The sequence below is a fragment of the Balaenoptera ricei genome, chromosome 12 (assembly GCF_028023285.1).
Source record: "Balaenoptera ricei isolate mBalRic1 chromosome 12, mBalRic1.hap2, whole genome shotgun sequence".
NCBI classification, from domain to species: Eukaryota; Metazoa; Chordata; class Mammalia; order Artiodactyla; family Balaenopteridae; genus Balaenoptera; species Balaenoptera ricei.
Genome location: NC_082650.1, coordinates 87805223 through 87828240, shown reverse-complemented (window position 1 = coordinate 87828240; position 23018 = coordinate 87805223). Strand labels below are relative to the sequence as shown.

The following is a 23018-nucleotide window of genomic DNA, read 5'->3' as shown; positions in this document are numbered from 1 at the left end:
GAACAAAAATAAAAATAAACAAATGGCAATCTGTGTATCTTCTTTGGAGAAATGTCTGTTTAGGCCTTCTGCCCATTTTTGGATTGGGTTGTTTGTTTTTTTGATATTGAGCTGCATGAGCTGCTTGTATATTTTGGAGATTAATCCTTTGTCAGTTGCTTTGTTTGCAAATATTTTCTCCCATTCTGAGGGTTGTCTTTTCATCTTGTTTATGGTTTCCTTTGCTGTGCAAAAGCTTTTAAGTTTCATTAGGTCCCATTTGTTTATTTTTGTCTTTCTTTCCATTTCTCTAGGAGGTGGGTCAAAAAGGATCTTGCTGTGATTTATGTCATAGAGTGTTCTGCCTATGTTTTCCTCTAAGAGTTTTATAGTGCCTGGCCTTACATTTAGGTCTTGAATCCATTTTGAGTTTATTTTTGTGTATGGTGTTAGGGAGTGTTCTAATTTCATTCTTTTACATGTAGCTGTCCAGTTTGATTGCCAACAAACACATGAAAGGATGCTCAACATCACTAATCACTAGAGAAATGCAATCAAAACTACAACGAGGTATCACCTCACACTGGTCAGAATGGCCATCATCAAAAAATCTACAAACAATAAATGCTGGAGAGGGTGTGGAGAAAAGGGACCCCTCTTGCACTGTTGGTGGGAATGTAAATTGATACGGCCACTATGGAGAACAGTATGGAGGTTCCTTAAAAAACTAAAAATAGAACTACTATATGACCCAGCAATCCCACTACTGGTCATATACCCTGAGAAAACCATAATTCAAAAAGAGTCATGTACCACAATGTTCAGTGCAGCACTATTTACAATAGCCAGGACATGGAAGCAACCTAAGTGTCCATCGACAGATGAATGGATAAAGAAATGTGCTTCATATATACAATGGAATATTACTCAGCCATAAAAAGAAACAAAATTGAGTTATTTGTAGTGAGGTGGATGGACCTAGAGACTGTCATACAGAGTGAAGTAAGTCAGAAAGAGAAAAACAAATACCGTATGCTAACACATATATATGGAATCTAAAAAAAAAAAAGGGCTCTGAAGAACCTAGGGTAGGGGCAGGACAGGAATAAAGAGGCAGACATAGAGAATGGACTTGAGGACACAGGAAGGGGGAAGGGTAAGCTGAGACGAAGTGAGAGAGTGGCATTGACATATATACACTACCAAATGTAGAACAGATAGCTAGTGGGAGGCAGCCACATAGCACAGGGAGATCAGCTCAGTGCTTTGTGACCCCCTAGAGGGGTGGGATAGGGAGGGTGGGAGGGAGGGAGACGCAAGAGGGAGGGGATATGGGGATATATGTATATGTATAGCTGATTCACTTTGTTATACAGCAGTAACTAACACAACAATGTAAAGGACTTATACTCCAATAAAGATGATAAAAAAAAATAAGCAAATGGGATTGCATCAAATGAAAAGTCTTATGCACAGCAAAGGAAATGACCAACAAAACAAAAAGACAACCTACCAAATTGGAGAAGACATTTGCAAATCATATATCCAATAAAGGGTTAATATTCAAAATATATAAAGAACTCATACAATTCAACAACAACTAAAAACAAATAGCCTGGTTAAAAAAATGGGCACAGAAGATGAATAGACAGTTTTCCAAAGAAGACATTCAGTTGGCCAACAGGCACATTAAAAGATGTTCAACATCACTAATTATTTAAAAAATGCAAATCAAAACCACAATGAAGTATCAGTTATGCCTGTTAGAATGGCTATTATCAAAAAGGTACGAAATAAGAAGTGTTGGTGAGGATGTGGAGAAAAGAGAATCTTCATACACTGTTGGTAGGAATATAACTTGGTGCAGCCACTGTGGAAAACAGTATGAAGATTCCTTAAAAAAGTTAAGAGTTGAACTATCATATGGCCCAGCTATTCCACTTTTCAGTTTTATCCAAAGAAAAGACAAAACACTAATTCAAGAAGATATATGTACCCCTATGTTTATCTCACAACATTATTTACAATAGCCAAGATAGGGAAACAACCTAAGTACCCATCAATGGATAAAGAAGATGTGGTTCATATTTATATAAATACAATGGAATACTACTCAGCCATAAAAAGATGAAATCTTGCCATCTTGCAACAACATGTATGGATCTATATGGTATTATGCTAAGTGAAATAAGTCAGACAGAGAAAGACAAATACTGTATGATTTCACTCATATGTGGAGTATAAAAAACAAACAAAATAAATGAACAAACCAAACCAAGCAAAAACAAACATGTAAATACAAGGAACAGAGTAGTGGTTATTAGAGGAGAAAGGGCAGGGGGGAGGGCAAAATGAGTAAAGGGGATCAACTGTATGGTGACGGATGGAAAGTAAATTTTTGGTTGTGAGCATGCTGTAGTGTATACAGAGGTAGAAATATAATGGTGTATAAATGAGGCTTATATAATTTTATAAACCAATGTTAGCTCAATAAAATACCAATAAATAGATAAGAATTATTAGGAAGAATACCAATAAATAGATAGGAATTATTAGGAAGAAGCAAAACAAAATTTTGGAGTTGAAAACTGCAGTAACAGAAATAAGAAATTTATAAGAGGGCTTGAGAGCAGATATGAGGTGGCAGAAGAAAGAAAGAACTTGAAGATAAGTCAAATGAGATGGTCTAGAAGGAAAAAGAGAAAAAAAAAATGAAGAAAAATGAACAGAGCCTCAGAGACCTGTGTGACAGCATCATGCATACCAACATACGCATAATAGAAATCTCAGAAGGAGAGGAGAAAACAAAAAGGACAGAAAGACTATCTGAAGAAATAATGGCTGAAAACTTCCCAAATTTGATGAAAACCATTAATCTACACATTCAAGAAAGTCAAGGATTCCAACTAGGATAAACTCAAAGAGATCAACACCTGGTCACTGCCAAAAGACAAAGGGAGAATCTTAATAGCATCAAGAGAGAAATGGTTCATCATGAGATCAACAAGATGTTCTCAATAAAAGAACCTGATTTCTCATCAGAAATCATGGAAGCCAGAAGGCAGTGGGATGACAGTCAAAGTTCTAAAGGAAAAAGGATGCCAGTAAAGAATTTTATATCCAGCAAAACTATCCTTCATAAATGAATATGAAATTAAGATATTTTTAGATAAAAACTGAGAGAATTCATCACTTCATCACTTGGAAATATTCCCTACAAGAAATATTAAAAGAATTACTTCAGGCTGAATGAAGGGAAACTATACAGAAACTCAAATTCACACAAAGAAATAAAGAGCACTGGTAAAGTTAATTACATAGATAGATATAAAAAACAGAATAAATGTATTTTGTTTGTAACTTTTTCATTCTTTTATCAGATTTAAAATACAGTTGCATAAAAACAAACAAATACAGCAGTAATTATAAATCTAAGTTGATGGGCATATAAAGTCTAAAGACACAGTTTGTAGACAATAATAACACAAAGGAAGGAAGAGGAAACCACTTTTTAGGAGCAGTATTTTTGTATACTATTGAAATTAAATTGGTATCAATCTGAACTAGATTGTTGTAAATTTAAGATGTTAATTGTAATTCTCAGGGCAACCACTGGGGAAATACCTCAAAAAACACAGTAAACAAAACAAGGGAATAAAAATGGCACACTGGAAAATACATATTATACACAAAAGAAGGCAGTAATAGAGGAACAAAGAAACTAAAAAAAAAAAGATGAAATACGGAGAAAACAAATAGGAAAATAACAAACACAAATCCTACTTTAGCAGTAATTGTATTAAATATAAATATTAAACACTTAAATAAAAAGGCAAAGGTTTGCAGAATGGATTAAAACAGAAAACAGAATTTAACTATATGCTGTCAAAAAAGAAAATACACGTTAGATTCAAAGTGAAAGTAAAAAGGATTCATTAAAAGTAAAGGGGAAAAGATATATCATGAAAACAGAAATTGAAAGACCCTTGAGTGGCTACACTAATTATCTTAGCTTGGGCTGCCATAACAAGATACCATGGACTGGGTAATTTAAACAATAGAAATTTATTTCTCACAGTTCTGAAGGCCAGAAGTTCAAGATCAGGGTACCAGCATGGTACTGGTAAGGACTCACTTTCTGGCTTGCTGTAGCTGTCTTCTCTCTGTGTCTTCACACGACAGAGAGAGAGAGAGAGGGTGAGGAGGAGCTCTCTAGTTTCTTCTTATAAGGGCACTAATCCCATCATGAGGACCACACCCTCATGACCTCATGTGAACCTAATTACTTCCCCAAGGCCCCATCTCCAAATACCATCACATTGGGGGTTAGGGCTTCAACATTTGAATTTACGGGAGACATAATACAGTCCATAGCACTAATATCAGACAAAATGGAATTAAGGAGAAGCTATTAGAAGAGACAAGGAAGGGCATTTTGATAATGATGTGTCACCTCACACATGCCAGAATGGCCAACCTCAAAAAGAACACAAATAACAAGTGTTGGCAAGGATGTGGAGAAAAGGGAACCCTTGTACACTGTTGGTGGGAATGTAAATTGGTGCAGCCCCTGTGGAAAACAGTGTGGAGGCTTCTCAAAAAACTAAAAATAAAACTACCATATGATCCAGCAATTCCACTTCTGGGTATATATCCAAAAAAACAAAAAACATTAATTCAAAAAGATACATGCACCCCAGTGTTCATAGCAGCATTATTTACAATTGCCAAGGTATGGACACAACCTAGGTGTACATCAACAGATAAATGGATAAAGAAGATGTGGTGTATATATACAATGGAATACTAAAAAAAAAAAAAAATCATGGATTGACTTGGAGGGTATTTTGCTAAGTGAAATAAGTCAGACAGAGAAAGACAAATACTGTATGATATCACTTGTATGTGGAATCTAAGAAATACAACAAACTAGTGATAAAATAGAAAAGAAGCAGGCTCACAGATATAGAGGACAAACTAGTGGTTACCAGTGGGAAGAGGGAAGGGAGAAGGGGCAACTTTGGGGTAGGGGATTAAGAGGTACAAACTATTATATGTAACATGAGCTAGTCCACATAATGGGTGAAAGGTGACACAACAGAGCACACTCACAGCTCCAGCAGAGGAATACTCAGTGGCTCCTCTCCCAGTGGGAGTGCTCTAATCCCAACACTGCAGATCAGAAAAGCAGCTCAGAAATGGATCTGGGGGCTTCTACTCCAACAACTAAGGAGCAGACCCTGTACCTGATGGGGTAGTGACAACCACAGAGCAAAGAGGAGGTCCTGCTCAATATCCAGTGTAGGCTCTGGTCTCCACAACATCAGTCTCACCTATCAAGGGGATAACGGCCAGCATATACTGAGGAAAGAGTCGTCAGGCATCCATACCAAAAACAGCCCTAGCACCCAAAAAATATTAAACCCACACAGGCTACACAGGGATGTTCCCACATATAAATAGCTCTCCAAGACCACAGTAGATAATTGTTTCTCCTAAACTCACAAAGTAAGAGAAATATAAGTTAAATGAAGCAGCAGAGGAACCACTCCCAATTAAAAGATCGAGAGAATTCCCCTGAAAGAACAAACAATGAAACAGACCTCTTCAGTCTAATAGACACTGAGTTCGAAAAGGAGGTAATGAAAATGCTGAAGGAATTAAAAAATTATCAATAGAAATGCAGATTACTGTAAAAAGGAAGTAGAAACTATAAGGAGGAGCCAAGAAAGATTAGAGAATTCATTTGAAGAGATGAAAGCTTAACTAAAGGCTATGAATAGTGGAATGAATAATGCAGAAGAACAAATAAGTGATCTAGAAGATAGAATAATAGAAGTCACCCAATTAAAACAGCAGACAGAAAGCCAAATGAAAAAAAAAAATGAAAGCAATATGAGACCTGTGGGATAATATAAAGTGTGCCAATCTATACATAATAGGGATACCAGAAGGAGAAGAGAAAAGGGGATTGAAAATGTATTTGAAGAAATTATGGCTGAAAACTTCCCAAACCTAAAAAAGGAAACAGATATTCAGATACAGAAAACACAGAGGATCCCAAACAAGATAAATCGAAACAGACTTTCACCAAGACATATTATAATAAAAATGGCAAAAGTTAAAGAGAGGATTCTAAAGGTAGCAAGAGAAAAACAAAGAGTTAATTACAGGGGAACCCCTTGTAAGGCTATCAGCTGATTTCTCTACAAAAATGATGCAGGCCAGAAGGGAGTGGCAAGATATATTCAAAGTCCTGAAAGGGAAAAATCTGCAACCTAGGATACTCTACCCAGCAAGATTATCATTTAGAATAGAAGGAGAGATAAAGAATTTCTCAGACAAGCAAAAACTAAAAGAATACAGCAATACTAAACCTACCCTAAAGGAAATATTGAAAGGTCTTCTCTAAATAGAAAAGAAGTAAGAACCTATAGGAAAGAGAAAATCACAGTTGGAAACCAAATCACTTAAATAAACCAGTACACAGATTTAAAAAAAAACGAAAAACAAAAAATTTATGGAAAAGTGATAACTACAGTGAACAGCAAAAAGGTGAACATGTAGATGCAAAAGAGGACATCAAAATCATAAAATGTGGGGGAGGAGAGTAAAAACATGTAGTTTTTTTTCTAGAATGTGTTTGAGCCTATACGACTACCACTCTAAAGCAAGTAGATATAGGAAGGGGTTGACATACGTGAAAAACAGGGCAACCGCAAATCAAAAACATACAATAGAGTCACAAAAAACAAAAAGAAGAGAACATAAGCATAATACGAAAGAAAATCATCAAACCACAAAAGGAAAAACAAAAAGAAAAAGAAAAGGACAAAGAAGAAACATAAAATAAATGGCAAAACAAGGTTTAAAATGGAAATAAATGTATATTTATCAATAATTACCTTAAATGTCAATGGACTAAATGCTCCAATCAAAAGACACAGAGTGGCAGATTGGATAAAAAAACAAGAGCCTACAACATGCTGCCTACAAGAGACCCACTTTAGGGCAAAGGGCATATATACGTTAAAAGCAAGGGGATGGAAAAAGATATTTCACGCAAATGGAAATGACGAGAAACGGGGGTTGCAATACTCATAGCAGGCAAAACAGACTTTAAAACAAAGGCTATAAAGAAAGATAAAGAAGAACACTATATAATGCTAAAAGGATCAATACAAGGAGAGGATATTACACTTGTCAACGTATACACACCCAATATAGGAGCACCCAGATACATAAAACAAATATTAAGCCATAAAGGGAGAAACTGACAGGAACACAATAACAGTAGAAGACTTTAACACCACTCTCACATCAATGGACAGATCTTCAAGACAGAAAATCAATAAGGCAACAAAGATACTAAATGATACAGTAGAATAGTTAGACTTAATTGATATCTTCAGGACATTACATCCAAAAAAAGCAGAATACACATTCTTTTCAAGTACACATGAAACATTCTCTAGGATTGACCATATACTAGGGCACAAAACAAGCCTGAACAAATTTAAGAGTATAGAAATTATTTCAAGCATCTTTTCTGACCACAGTGGCATGACAAGAAATCAACCACAGAAAAAGAAACAAGAAAAAAACAATTACATGAAGACTAAACAACATGCTATTAAAAAACCAATGGGTCAGTGATGAAATCAAAGAAGAAATTAAAATATACCTTGAGGCAAATGACAATGAAAACACAACCATACAAATTCTATGGCATGTAGCAAAAGCAGTTCTTAGAGGGAATTTCATAGTGATATAGGCCTTCTTTAAGAAACAAGAAAAATCTCAAATAAACAACCTAAACTACCACTTAAAAAAATCAGAAAAAGAAAAACAAACAAAACCTAAAGTCGGCAGAAGGAAGGAGATAATAAAGATCAGAGAGGAAATAAATAAAGTAGAGATTTAAACATTAGGAAAAGTCAATAAAACCAAGAGCTGGTTCTTTGAAAGCATAAGTAAAATTGACAGATCTCTGGCCAGGCTCACCAAGAAAAAAGAGACAAGGCCCAAATAAACAAAATAAGAAATGAAAGAGAAGAACTCACAACTGATACCACGGAAATACAAAAAACCATAAGGGAATACTATGAACAATTCTATGCCAACAAATTTGACAACCTAGAAGAAATGGAAAACTTTCTAGAAACATACAGCCCACCAAAACTGAATCAAGAAGAAACAGATAACTTGAACAGACAGATCCCTAGAAATGAAATAGTATCTGTAATAAAAAAAACTCCCTACAAACAAAAGTCCAGCACCCGATGGCTTCACTGGGAAATTCTACCAAACATACAAAGGAGAACTTATACTGATCCTTCTCAAACTCTTCCAAAAGACTGAAGAGGAAGGAACACTCCCAAAGACATTCTATGAAGCCACCATCACCCTGATACCGAAACCAGACAAAAACACTACCAAAAAAGAAAATTACAGGCCAATATCTTTGATGATTATAGGCTGAAAAATTCTCAACAAAATATTAGCAAACTGAATCAAACAACACATAAAAAAGTTCATACACCATGACCAAGTTGGATTCACCCAAGGGTCACAAGGATGGTTCAACATATGCAAATCAATCAATGGGATACACCACATCAACAAATGAGAGGATGAAAACCACAAGATCATCTCAATAGATGCAGAAAAAGCATTTGATAAAATTCAACATCCATTCATGATAAAAATCACTATGAAAGTGTGTATAGAGGTAACATATCTCAGCATAATAAAAGCTATTTACAATAAACCCACAGCCAATATAATAATCAATGGTGAAAAGTTGAAAGCCTTCCTGATAAAATCTGGAACAAGACAAGGATGCCCACTCTCACTACTTCTCTTCAGCATTGTATTGGAAGTCCTAGCCACAGCAATCAGACAAGAAAAAGAAATAAAAGGTATTCAAATTGGTAGGGAAGAGGTAAAATTGTCACTATATGCAGATGATATAATAATATATATAGAAAACCCTAAAGACTCCACACAAAAACTATTAGAACTGATAAATGAATTCAGCAAGGTAGCAAGATACAAGATTAACATACAGAATTTGGTTGCATTTCTTTACACTAACAATGAAATATAAGAAAGGGAAAGTAAAAAAGCATTACCTTTTAAAATCGCACTCCCCCAAAATAAAATACTTATAAATAAACCTCACCAAGGAGGTGAAAGACTTACATGTTGAGAACTACAAAACATTAATAAAGGAAATTACAGATGACTCAAAGAAATGGAAAGATATCCCATGCTCTTGGATTGGAAGAATTAATATTGTTAAAATGGCCATAATATCCAAAACAATCTACAGATTTAGTGTGATCCCTATTAAATTACCCATGACATGTTTCACAGAAATAGAAAAATTATCCTAAAATTTATATGGAACCATAAAAGACCCAGAATTACCAAAGCAATCCTGAAGAAAAAGAACGAAGCAGGAGGCATAACCTTCCCAGACTTCAGACAATACTACAAGGCTACAGTAATCAAAACAGCATGGTACAGGCACAAAAACAGACATATGGATCAATGGGACCGAATAGAGAGTCCAGAAATAAACCCACACACCTACTGTCAATTAATCTTCGACAAAGGAGGCACAAATATACAATGGAGAAAAGAAAGTCTCTTCAGCAAGTGGTGTTGGGAAAGCTGGACAGCCACATGTAAATTAATGAAGTTAGGACACACCCTCACACTATACACAAAAATAAACTCAAAATGGCTTAAAGGCCTAAATATAAGATAAGACACCATAAAACTCCTAGAAAAGAACATAGGCAAAACATTCTCTGACATAAATCATACCAATGTTTTCTTAGGTCAGTCTCCCAAGGCAATGGAAATAAAAGCAAAAATAAACAGATGGGACCTAATCAAACTTATAAGCTTTTGCACAGCAAAGGAAACCATAAACAAAATGCAAAGACAACTTACAGACTGGGAGAAATTATCTGCAAATGATGCGACTGTCAAGGGCTTAATTTCTAAAATATACAAACAGCTCATACAACTCAATAACAAAAAAGCAAACAACCCAATCAAAAAATGGGCAGAAGACCTAAACAGAGATTTATCCAAAGAAGATATACAGATGGCCAATAGGCACGTGAAAAGATGCTCAACATTGCTAATTATTAGAGAATTGCAAATCAAAACTACAATGAGGTACCACCCCACACCAGGCAGAATGGCCATCATTAAAAGTCTACAAGTAACAAATGCTGGAGAGGGGGTGGAGAAAAGGGAACCCTCTTACACTATTGGTGGGAATGTAAATTGATGCAGCCACTATGGAAAACAGTATGGAGGTTCCTCAAAAAACTAAAAATAGAGTTGCAATATAATCTAACAATCCCACCCAGACAAAACTATAATTCAAAAGGATACATTCACCCCTATGTTCATAGCAGTACTATTTACAATAGCCAAGACATAGAAACAACCTAAATGTTCATCAACAGATGAATGGATAAAGAAGATGTGGTATATATATGTACAATGGAATATTACTGAGCCATCAAACAGAATGAAATAATGCCATTTGCAGAAACATGGATGGACCTAGAGATTATCATAGTAATTGAAATCAGAAAGAGAAAGACAAATACCATATGATGTCACTTATATGTGGAATCTAAAATATGACACAAATCAATATATCTATGAAATATAAATAGACTCACAGATATAGAGAACAGATTTGTGGTTGCCAAGGGGAATAGGCGGTAGGGGAGGGAAGGATCGGGAGTTTGGGATTAGCAGATGCAAACTATTATATATAGGATGGATAAACAACAAGGTCCTATTGTATAGCACAGGGAACTACATTCAATATCCTGTGACAAACCATAATGGAAAAGACTATGAAAAAGAATATATATATATACACACACACACACACACACACACACACACACACACACACATATATGTATAACTGAATAACTTTGCTGTACTGAAGAAATTAGCACATTGTAAATGAAGTATACTTCAAAAAATTTTAAAAAATAAAGATGGCAATGGAAAAAAATGTTACAAGGCTAAGCACAACATGGGGAATATAACCAATACTTTATAATAACTATAAAAGAAGTATAACCTTTAAAAATTGTGAATCACTATATTGTAGACCTGTAACATATAATATTGTACATCAACTATACTTGAATTAAAAAAATTTAAAAAGAGTGTCAATACATCAAGACAATAGAGCAATCACAAATATGTACCCCAAAACAAAGCCCCCAAATTCATGAAGCAAAAACTCACAGAATTGAAGGGAGAAGTAGACAATTCAACAGTAATAGTTGGAGACTTCAATAACCCATTTTCAAAATAGATAGAACATTAGACAGAAGACCAGTAAGGGAATAGAATACTTGCACAAATCCACAAGCTATTTAGACCTAACAGACTGTAGAACACTCCACCTAACAACAGCAGAATACACATTCTTCTCAACTGCATGTGGAACATTCTCCAGGGTAGGCCATATGTTATGTCATAAAGCAAGTCTCAATAAATTTAAAAGGACTGAAACTTTCCTGCTGTTATAGGATTTTAAAAGCAGTCCCATTCCTAATACTAGGTTTTCTGTTCATAATCTAGAGTTCTAATTTTCCTCTCCTAACTGATTTTAAGAACTGATTAAGGCAGGAATCTTCCTTTTTCCATCTTTGTAAGCCTCTGTGGGGATTCAGCAAACATTTGTGTAGATCCAGCTTTGCTAACTAGCAGTCACTGATTTGTTTGGTTTTGCACAATGTTGGTCTGGACAGTGTTTATGAAAAATCTGAAACAGTTGCCAAAATTAAAACTCTAAACTTCTCAGATAAAAATCTGGGTATTTGGCTTGTCTTGAAAAATGGGATGAACTGGCAACCCTGGACCCGCTTCCCCATATGGTAAGAGTTGGCTGGAGCTAATTAGCAGCTGCCCCTGTAGATGGGCTGGACTCTGCATTTCCCTTAGTCTACGTGTGTGTCCTCTACGTGAGAATGGGTAACAGTGCTGTTATTAACTCACTTGCTCTATTTGTTTTTACTATAGAATTCTTAAGAGGAAAGTGAAAATTTCTTACATGCACATTTCTATCCAAGACAGAAAAACTAAAGCTAGACTTAGAGGGGGCCATATGTTATTTTTATTTTGGTTTACAGATTTTTTGCAACTGAATTCAGGGCATTAATTGATTCCTTTAATAATATTTATTGAGTGCCTACCTTGTGCAGGCACTGCTCTAGATGCTGGTGAACAGGATAGACAAAGAACCTTAGGAAGCTTACATTCCAGTTTCCTGGCTGGGCCCTAGAGTCATGTGGTTGTGACTCTTGGTTTATATCAATGAAGACAGGATGTCTTCAGTGTTAAAAACTTCAGAAGGACCAAGGGGAGTGAGGATTTAGAAGAGGCCAGGGGATTAGGTGATTGGGAATACTTTTATTTTATTTTACTTTACCTTTTATATTATTTCATTTCATTTTACTTTATTTTATTTTGACTGCTTTTATCAGTTTTACCCACAGGATCTTAATAACAGATGAGCACAGAGACATCTGTCATTGTGCTGATGAGAAGCCAATAACAAAAACAGACATTTCCAAAGTCACCCTTCTGGGTTCTTAAACATGGTGCCAGGTCTCTCCTGTCCTCCTCACTCTGGGTGAGGTTTTTAAGTCTGGCGGCCATGCTGACCAGAGCTGACCCTACAGAGTGCCCCCTTTTATTCTTCCCACTGTCTGGGGGTCTCTTCACCAACCTTAGTGACTGCTTACCAGCGACGTCCCTGGAGTGTCTGTTGGAACAGGAGGTGGGCAGGGAGCTGACCCAAGGGTTCCAGCCGCCCACTGACACCCAATAGTCACTACGTGGCTAAGGTGACCAGCACTGTTAAGTAGGCGTGAACAAGCCTACCAGGGCGGCAGTGACACACCGGAACTTCACGGAACCACCGGCAAATCACAGGGTACGCGGGACTGAATACCCCAACGGCTTTCCGTGTTGGAAAGAATTCTGCATCGGAAGTCACAGGACCTGGCCCGCAGCCCAACTCACTCGCCATTAGCCATCTGGGTGATGGTGTCCCTGGGTGAGGAGTGAAGGGCCGGACCCAGAGGCCTCTGGATTCCAGCAGCACTGGTTCTGGGGAGATCTGCCCCCTGGGATGGCATGGAGGCGGGAGGGGCCATGTGGGAGCACGGGTGGGGGAGGAGGAGCTCGGAGACAGTGGCTCAGGACACAGTCCTCTGGGGCTGGACACCGGGGACAGTGGCCCGGGACACAGCCCTCTGGGGCTGGACTCCGGGGACAGTGGCCTGGGACACAGCCCTCTGGGGCTGGACTCCGGGGACAGTGGCCCGGGATACAGCCCTCTGGGGCTGGACTCCGGGGACAGTGGCCCGGGACACAGCCCTCTGGGGCTGGACACTGGGGACAGTGGCCCGGGACACAGTCCTCTGGGACTGGACCCTGTGTTCCACTCGCGGATGGCCCGGCCTGCCCCAAAGGCGTGGCGGGAGGAGACGGGCCTGGGTTTGGCCCAGGAGATCCTGCAGGGCGACCGCGGGCACCGTCCCTTGGACAGGATGCCGGCCCCGCTGAGGCCTGTCCCCCGCGAGCGCGGTCTCCGCCCCCGTCAGCCCGGGCAGCCCCCGCACGTCCACGCCTGTCTGCGGCCCGGGCTCAGCGCCCCCTCCTCGTTCGGCGCAGAGCATCCGAAAGGGCCTCCCCAGGACTCACCAGCTCAGCCCTCGGACCGGCCTCCAGCTGCCCCGTCTCCTCCGGCCTCTTCTGTGACCCGGTTACATCCTCCTGCAGAATTCAGTTCACTGTAGCCACCGTGCCGCCTGGTGGGTCACTCGAGCCCTCCGTCCAGGCGATGATGACCACGGCCTGGCCCATAGCGGTTTCCACTCGCCTCCTTCTTCAAGTACCCAAGGGGCCCCTCCCGTCACCAAGTTTCGGCCTAAAATCTAGGTCGGAACCCATATGACAATTTTCCTCCAAGTGGTCCAAAGGGGTTCCGAACTCGGGGACTTGTCTCCGCGCAGGCGCGCTCTGAGAGCCCCTAGTGTCGTGGGTTTTCTCCCTCGGGATGAGATTCAGGCGCGTGAAGGGCGGAAACCGAAAGAGGGGGAGGTCGTCTTTTTAGGGCGAGGGTGAAGAGTGACCGTCGGTACTTCAACATTCCAGATGCTCCAGAAATGATCGACCTTGCAGTGCTTGGCGGAGGGGGAGGGGGGAATTCCTTAAGTTTAAAAAGGGGTTATCTTTTCATTATTTTCCAACATCCTAATTAAAAGCAAAAGTCAAAAAAACTGACAAGCTTCCACAGCAGGGATATTGCCTGAATTCCGAAGGACACATTTTCTGATCCGCTCGCCATCCCCAGTACAAATCCCGCAGTTATTCATTATGGGTGGAAATCCCATTTGGAGATAAGCCCATCCGGTTCTTGTATTAACTTCTTGACTGGGTAAGCTAGGCTGTTTTTGCCATCGTGACTGTGGCCGCTGCCCGGGCTCCTCCTACATTGCCCTGCGGCGTCTCCAGCTCCCCTCGGTCGGCCGCTGCGGTTCCCCCTCAGGCCCGCAGCGGCGCGCTCCTTTCTGGCGGGAACCGCGGCTCCCCCACCCGCCCCGCCCCAGGCCCCCTCGCCGATTGGGTGAGAGCGCTCACGTGACGGCCCGCCTCGGGAACAGGGGCGCACCGTGAGCATCCTCGCGAGAGCTTACGGGACTGCTCTTAGAATGCAGGACGGCTCAGGGCGGAGGGCTGTGACAGTGTGACATTCTGAGTCTTCATTTAAGAAACTTGGTGGATACCTGGAAGGGTAATATAATGCTGTAGCGAGGATGGAGGGAGTTTTGTCTGTTTTACAGCAGGGGAGAGGGTGAAGATATGCATACATTTGTAAACCGAGATAAGAGGGGCGTCGGTGAGGGAGAGATGGGAGATGGAGTTTTATCCTCTAAAGTGCAGAAATGACTGTAGAGTGGGAGATGAAGCCACAGAGACAGACAAAATACATTCTTAGAAGACGGGAAGCAGTGGGGTCACAGGCAGCAGAGAGGAGGAAGTTAGAACCTCGGAACCGCAGGGCGGGGTGCTGCTGGCACGTGGGCTGGGGTACCTCCCCGGGCACGGGAGAGGCTCATCCCGGGGAGGCACCAGCCAGCCTCTGTGGAGGCTGGAGAGGGGTGTGTGTGTGTGTGTGTGTGTGTGTGTGTGTGTGTGATGAAAATGAGGCCCCGGGTTGCCTCCTCTTTCTTCAGCCAGCCAGACAAGATCTGAGAGCCAGAAAGCCTCCGGACTGGGGGTAAGCAGGTTAGTGAAAAAGGTAAAACTAGAGTTTATATATATTTAGAGGCAGACCTCCTTTTATTGTGTTTCACTTTATTGCACTTCATAGATACTGGATTTTTTACAAATTGAAGGTTTGTGGCAACCCTGGGTTGTCAGATGATGGTTAGCATATTTCTTTTCAGCAGTAAAGCATTTAAAAAATTAAGGTATGTACGTTTTTAGATATAATGCTGTTGCACATGGAATAGAGTACAGCATAGTGTAAACACAACTTTTACACACACTGGAAAACCAAAAAATTCGTGTGACCCACTTTATTGTGATATTCACTTTATTCCAGTGAGCTGGCCCCAAACCTGCAATATCCCTGAGGTATGCTTATGTACATATACCTACATTCATACACTATATACGTAAGTGTGTGTGTGTGTGTGCGTGCGCACGTGCGTGAGTTTAACCAACTAAGAACTTTAGGCCAGCATAGCTTTTTTTTTTTTCATGTTTGTTCCTGATTTCCCTACCACTTGTGACTTTTTCTCTAACACAAAGTGTAAAACCAAAGTTTCAGAATTCTCCGTGAGTTTGGTTGTCAGTTTCAGTGGACCTTGGTGTGATATTCCCAGTGAGTAGTTACCATCTCAATGTATGATGTTTTATTTATATAAACAACTTCTGGCTGTGTTAATCCTTAAGAGAATTCTTACCTACTACTCCTCATGATTTCTTGAAAGAAAAGCAAGATTCCTGCCTTGCAGAGTTTTTACATACAATGCAGATAACTTTAAAAGTCAACTTGGAGGAATGTATCTCTCCATGTTTTCCAATGAAAGTCTAAATATGATTTATGTTCATGGTGAATTTTTTTCCCCAAGTTTCTTCATGGATCCAGTGAGACCAGTATTTTGAAACAAGGTTGAGGCAGAAGCATATTTGGACTGTCTTTAGGCTTCTCTCTGCTACCTAGAAATAATTTACTTATTTTCTGTAAGAATAAAAAATAAGCTAAAATGTCTTTATTATATTTAGTTTCAGTCCTAAATTGATACCTACTAGGAAATCAGAATTAGGAGTTCATTTTGCAAGGGTTTAATATGACAAAAGTTCTTTGGAAGTATACATTTAATTGCCAGCAGTGTTCTTTGAAATGCTCTGTAATTCTCTCTACAGATAAAGCCTAGGGGTAGGGCTTCCCTGGTGGCGGAGTGGTTGAGAATCTGCCCGCCAATGCAGGGGACACGGGTTCGAGCCCTGGTCTGGGAAGATCCCACATGCCGCGGAGCAGCTGGGCCCGTGAGCCACAACTACTGAGCCTGCGCATCTGGAGCCTGTGCTCCGCAACAAGAGAGGCCGCGATAATGAGAGGCCCGCGCACCGCGATGAGGAGTGGCCCCTACTTGCCCCAACTAGAGAAAGCCCTCGCACAGAAACGAAGACCCAACACAGCCATAAATAAATAAATAAATAAATAAAATTTAAAAAAAGCCTAGGGGTACTATTTATTTCCTCTATAAATGTCTACTGTTTGCGAGACTGCAGTGAATTCTGAGATTCTGTTGGAACATCTTGTTCAGTAAATGAATGTTGCCCCATAGTACTATAGTGTAGTCACTCGCTTTTACACACCTCAAGCTTTAACAACAGCTTCCCGGGAAATTTTTTGAAAGGGAAAGAACAAGGATACAAATTCCATAGGTAAAAATAGGCGTGGATGTGTCCATGTATGCATTTGGTAGAATGCTATAAACATGCATAATGAATTCTAAACTCATTGAGAAAATGTGACTAAGATGTTGTGTTGCAGAGACCTTCATACCGAGATTTTCTGTCCTTGCCTTCAGTTTTCCCACAATGGTTCTTTGTTTTTCTCCCACAGTAAGGTGTTTCCCAAAGGCCTTCCTGAGGAGTTCGCCATAGCAGCCGTGTTTCGGGTACGAAGAAGCACCAAAAAGGAACGGTGGTTTCTGTGGCAGGTTTTAAACCAGCAGAATATGCCACAGGTAAGGAACCAGAGAGATGTACTGATCTGTGTCCTCTGGTGGGATTAGGCCAGGTGAATCTTGGAACTGTGGGCATAAATTTGGGAGCAGACCTCACGCACGGATATTCTGTCATTTAGAGGAATCATCCACAGGGAAATGCGAGTATTCTCAGAGTTAGAAGGATCTTGCTGAGATTTGTAATGGGAGAGCCTGGTGGGTGAGGCAAGATTAGTTTGTTTTCTGTTTTTGTTTTGTTTTTCTGTTTGTTTTTTTCTACTAGGTTCCTATTTTTGTCTGAAGACACTCTAACTACCCTTCCTTTACAACTGCTTCATTGACACCAAGACCACCTCACTAACGACTTCTTCATTTCCTATTATTTTTGATATTATACATTATTTTAAAGCTGTTCATTGTTTCCTCTGAAAATCCTTAGTGAATTAAGAGATGCGATATAAATATTGATTCCATCAATAAAAATAATTGAACACATGCTAGATGCTAGTTAGTGACAAAGATAAGAGACTGGCAAAGCGTGATTCCTTTTCTCAGGGAGCACGTAGGTCTGGGGATGCCACGTATGGGAACAGCCTATTGGAGCATGACCACAGGGTGACAAGTGTGGTGGCCGAGGACAGCTGGGAGTTGGGTGGGGACTGTGCGAGCATGGAAAGGACGGCTTCCCCAGATGGGACACGAGAAGAGCAGGGGTCTAGGAATACTTGTGGGAGATGTGGCATTTGGGCAGAAAGGAGGGGACGCAGGTGCTCCAGGGAGAGGAGGTAAACATCACAATTACTTACGGGCACCATCCATCTGTGTTTATTTCCATACATATCCATTGAAATGTTTTTCATTTCACTGGTCTTTTAATATGTTATTATATAGTCACAATATTAAGATGGAAATATGACTTGAACAGAAAGAATATGTCCTCTATGAAAATGTATTTTCTTGGCACCATGCAAATCATCAAAGGTTAAAGAAGTTGATCTCAGTTTCCATGCTAAGAGAAGTGATCATTTCTTATTGTTTTTAAATTAGTAACATTTAATTCTTGAATCACTCATACAGAATTATGTATATACTTAGATACACACACACACACACACACACACACACACACACACTCCTAGATGTCCTCTCAAGAAAGGAGCATATTACATTCACCAGATATCCCATATTTAAACCATTTTTGTAGCTGGATGTTTGCTGTTCTTATATGTTAACAAATCTGACAGACGCAAGTATCATCTAAAACATTTTACTGAGTGCCTCTGTTCTACTAACATGCAGCTTGAGTTTTTTTTCAATTATTTTATTTTTTATTGGAGTATAATTGCTTTACAGTGTTGTGTTAGTTTCTGCTGTACAACAAAGTGAATCAGCTATATGTGTACATATATCCCCATATCTCCTCCCTCTTGAGCCTCCCTCCCACCCTCCCTATCCCACCCCTCTAGGTGGTCACAAAGCACCGAGCTGAGCTCCCTGTGCTATGTGGCAGCTTCCCACTAGCTAGCTATTTTACATTTGGTGGTGTATATATGTCCATGCTAGTCTCTCAATTCGTCCCACCCTCCACTTCCCCTCTGTGTCCACAAGTTCGTTCTCTACGTCTGCATCTCTTTTCCAGCCCTGCAAATAGGTTCATCTATACCATTTTTCTAGATTCCATATATATGCGTTAATATTCAATATTTGTTTTTCTCTTTCTGACTTACTTCACTCTGTATGACAGACTTTAGCTTCATCCACATCACTACAAATGACCCAATTTTGTTCCTTTTTATGGATGGGTAATATTCCATTGTATATATGTACCACATCTTCTTTATCCATTCATCTGTTGATGGGCACTTAGGTTGCTTCCATGTCCTGACTATTGTAAATAGTGCTGCAGTGAACATTGTGGTGCATGTGTCTTTTTGAATTATGCTTTTCTCAGGGTATATGCCCAGTAGTGGGATTGCTGGGTCATATGGTAGCACCTTGAGTTTTGATTTGTGTGCTTTAATAATTTTTAAAACTGAATTTCAAACATTTAAAGATCATTTGCATTTTTGCAGGTTTCTATAGTAGTTGATGGTGGAAAGAAGGTGGTGGAAGTTATGTTCCGAGCTGTGGAGGGAGATGTGTTGAACTACATTTTTAAAAATCGAGAACTCCGTCCTTTGTTTGATCGTCAGTGGCATAAACTTGGCTTCAGTATACAATCCCGGGCCATTTCGGTCTATACAGACTGTAACTTAGTTGCAAGCCGGCATATTGATGGAAAGGGCACTGTGGACTTCCACGGAAGGACTGTTATTGCGACCCGAGCTTCAGATGGCAAGCCTGTGGACGTGAGTTGTGAACTAGTAACATTTATAAATTAAAATAAAATATCTTATTAAAACCTTTTTCCTTTAATAACTGTATAAGATATTCCCTTCTCAACACTGTTTCAATTAATTTGCTATCAGATGTGTGAAGCATAGCTATGTATTTCCAACTATATTTTTACATATATTATTTTCTATCTATTTTCACCCATTTTTCCCTAGCCTGTGAATTTAAAAGAACTAGGTTATGCCTTAAAAAATAAGGTTATTAAAATTAAATGTTAGTAAAAATTGAAAATATTATACAAAAGTAAGCTTGGTCTAAGTTCCTATGTCTTGAATAGAAAGGACTGGAAAAAGATGAAATTTAAGTTAAATGGTTCCAGATTATCTGGTGTTTTCATTCAAGAATAATAAGCTATTTATTCATCCTCAGAATCACAAGTGTTTGTATTGCAGAATATTTTTCATTAGCTTATAATGTTTTTTTAGAGTTCTGTTGGACTGAAACACAACAGTAGGTCATTTGGATGAGAACAATTGTCTAGTAAAACCTTTTCAGATGAAAAGTTTCTTTAAAAATTATATTTGATGCTCACATGATACAGATTTATTATTAATTTCCCAAAGGCCTATAATGTTTAAAAAGGGGGATATATCTAAATTTGATGACTTCACATTTTCTTATGGGTGGAATGATGGGAAAACCCATAAAAATAATCTGAATGCAGGTCACCAATAGGAATTGTTAACGCAAAGCCCTTAACAGTTCAATTTTGTTTCAAAAGTACGGTTCTGTGCTCATAGATGTTTGGCCAGCATATTATTTCTAAAGGCCCTTGTGGAAGGCATCAGAGATAGATGACAGATGGATAGATATTATATATGTGTGTGTGTGTATATATATATATATATCTCCAATAAAATATTATTTTTAAACTGTCTTCTCTCAGACACAATGAACAAATCAGTGAGAATGTCATAACTAGGGTTCAGTGATGATTATCAAAATACCCCAGAGCAGGAGAAGCCAATTCTGGACATAAGACATCATGGCATCAGGGAGAGTGAGCTTGCTTGGGGATCAGACAGATGTGATTGTAAATCCTAGCTCATCCACTTAACTCTCATGATCTGCTCATTTATCTTGCTCACTCTTAATTTATCTGAGTCTCGGTATCCTAAATTATAAAATAATATTGGTAGACTCCCTCGTTATAATTGCATAGCGTATGTGCCATAGTGCATAGTATGTGGTCAGTTTTCTGTGTATTCATTTATTTATTTAGGGCCAGACATGCCGTTCAACCCTGGCATAAAAGAGTGGAAAACAACAACAGCAAAATCTGCTCTTCTCTCAAAGATCTTAAAGGCTCAGTCTGTGTCAGAACGATGGATCAAGTCTGTGTCAGGCAATGGTGACTGCCAATAATAATCACAGTGTTAATTGTAATGACAACAGTCCTAGACAGACCTTTCAGAAAGGTCTCTTCAGGGTCAGGGAGGAAGTGGAGTCCAGCAGCTAAACCTCAGAGGTGTGACTTCCAGCAGTGGGTGGAGTGTAGGTAGACGGGAAGTGATCTTCAGGGAGTTCTAGTAACAGTAGTAGGGGTGGCGGTAGCCCTTGCTGGAGTGCTGGTGTTGCCGGGAATCTGATCTCCTGCAGGACTAGCGAGGGCAAAGTGGGGAATGGCAAGAACCAGAGAACATTAGGATTGGGATATAAATTCATAACCTTTGAGGGAGAGATGACAATGAGAGAGGAGCAAGTTATTCCAAGAGTGGGGTCCTGGCTCCAAGCTCCCCTCTGAAGGTTGAGTGTTGTGTCCTGTGTCTAATTAACTTTTTACTCAAGGGAACAACCTGAGGCTGAAGAATATCACTGTGTGTCCTGATGAAAAGCCACAATGGGAAAATTATAGTCTTACAACACTTTCATAGTTTAATGTGGAATCTTAGTTCACTTAAGAAATAATATTAAAGCCATGTCACGATGATGGAGCTTTTAGAGGAGAGAGTCACTGTTTAAGTTAAACAAACAAATAAAATACATGTTTTAGTTTTTAAAGATTCTTGGTCCTACTAAAACTCTAAGTGAACTAATTTTTTTATCATCTCCATACAAGCTCTGTGATTTATAAGATGTGTTGTAATGTGCAAATGTTTTGTTTATTCAGAACGTAAGTTATCAAAAAAAACTTCTAATGATTATGTTTTATTTTACATATACTACCCGTGTGCTTTCGTGCAGAGAAATAGGTGACAAAACTGATAAAAGGATTTTTTTTTTTAAACAAAAAAATTCTGTGTGACAGGGTCAGTGCATTCTCATTCTAAAGCACTATGTCAGTGAAGGATTCTAAAGCAACTAATGAATTAAATAAGCATAATTAAACTAGGCTGACTGTAGTTTCAGTGTCATGGGTACTTTATTAGGTTCTAATCCATGAAAAATTGATCATCTATCTTCAGTTAAGTAAAATAATTCATATGAAGGCCCTAGCACAGTGGATGATACATAATAGAATTTCAGTATTTATTGACTATTTAGATAACAGTGTTGATGATAAATTAGTTTTAGTTAAGGAGAATATTAATTAATTGGAGTCTCTACATTCTTCATGCTACATAATGGGTATGTTACTGCCTGGTATTTCATTAGACTATATAAGACAGTGTATTTAAACTTTATAAATAAAAATTTACTTCAGTAACCTTGCAAAAAGTTTTAGAAGAGAAATCATTAAGTTTCATTTCATCTCAGAATTTTGCATTGGCTGCAAATCTTAGGCTGCTCATGAATCCAAAAGATGTTTGGAATTCTTAATGCTTTCTATGAGCTGAATTGATTTTGTTCATCTCAGTGTAGAGTAATAGTTACAGCTTTTCCCCTCCTTTCTTGCTTTTTTGGTGTTGGGTTAGCGATTCAGAGCTAACCTCAGATATCTGCTTTCTATTATCATAGGATTATTATATTATTATAGTTGGGTCTTACTATAGAAAGTACTTACTGACCTCAAAGAAATACATAATCTACCTCTGTTACATTAGGAGACAGAGAAAGATGGGGAAAGAGGAGAGAGAGAGAAAGAGAGAGAAAGGTGGGGAGGAGAAGGAGGGGGAGGAAAGAGGTTGTTCCTGACCTATGTTATATGTCAAATCATCATAAGATTGATTATTAATTAAATTATTAAATTTACAACCACAAACTAATTTGAAGCAGCCTCTCTGTGCATCTGTCACATTGAAATTTTGTTAATAGTCTGTACCATTTACTTTCTCTGATGTGGTTGTTTGATCTTGCACTTGAAGACATGATTGTACTTTCCTGAAACTACTTTTAATTTCATGTCCAAATGCCATCAAATGTGAATTTGCTGAGCAAATAGAAGAATCAATTATT

General features: G+C 39.0%; 1 protein-coding gene across 2 annotated transcripts in view; it reads left to right on the top strand.

Moving 5' to 3' along the window:
- COL19A1 (collagen type XIX alpha 1 chain) overlaps positions 1 to 23018 on the top strand; it is a 373303-nt gene that overhangs the window by 43620 nt on the left and 306665 nt on the right. For both annotated transcript variants that reach the window (XM_059942115.1, XM_059942114.1), the window contains exons 5-6: positions 17186 to 17309; positions 19361 to 19636. In XM_059942115.1, the coding sequence (XP_059798098.1) occupies positions 17186 to 17309; positions 19361 to 19636 (400 nt within the window). The remainder of the gene's footprint in view (positions 1 to 17185; positions 17310 to 19360; positions 19637 to 23018) is intronic.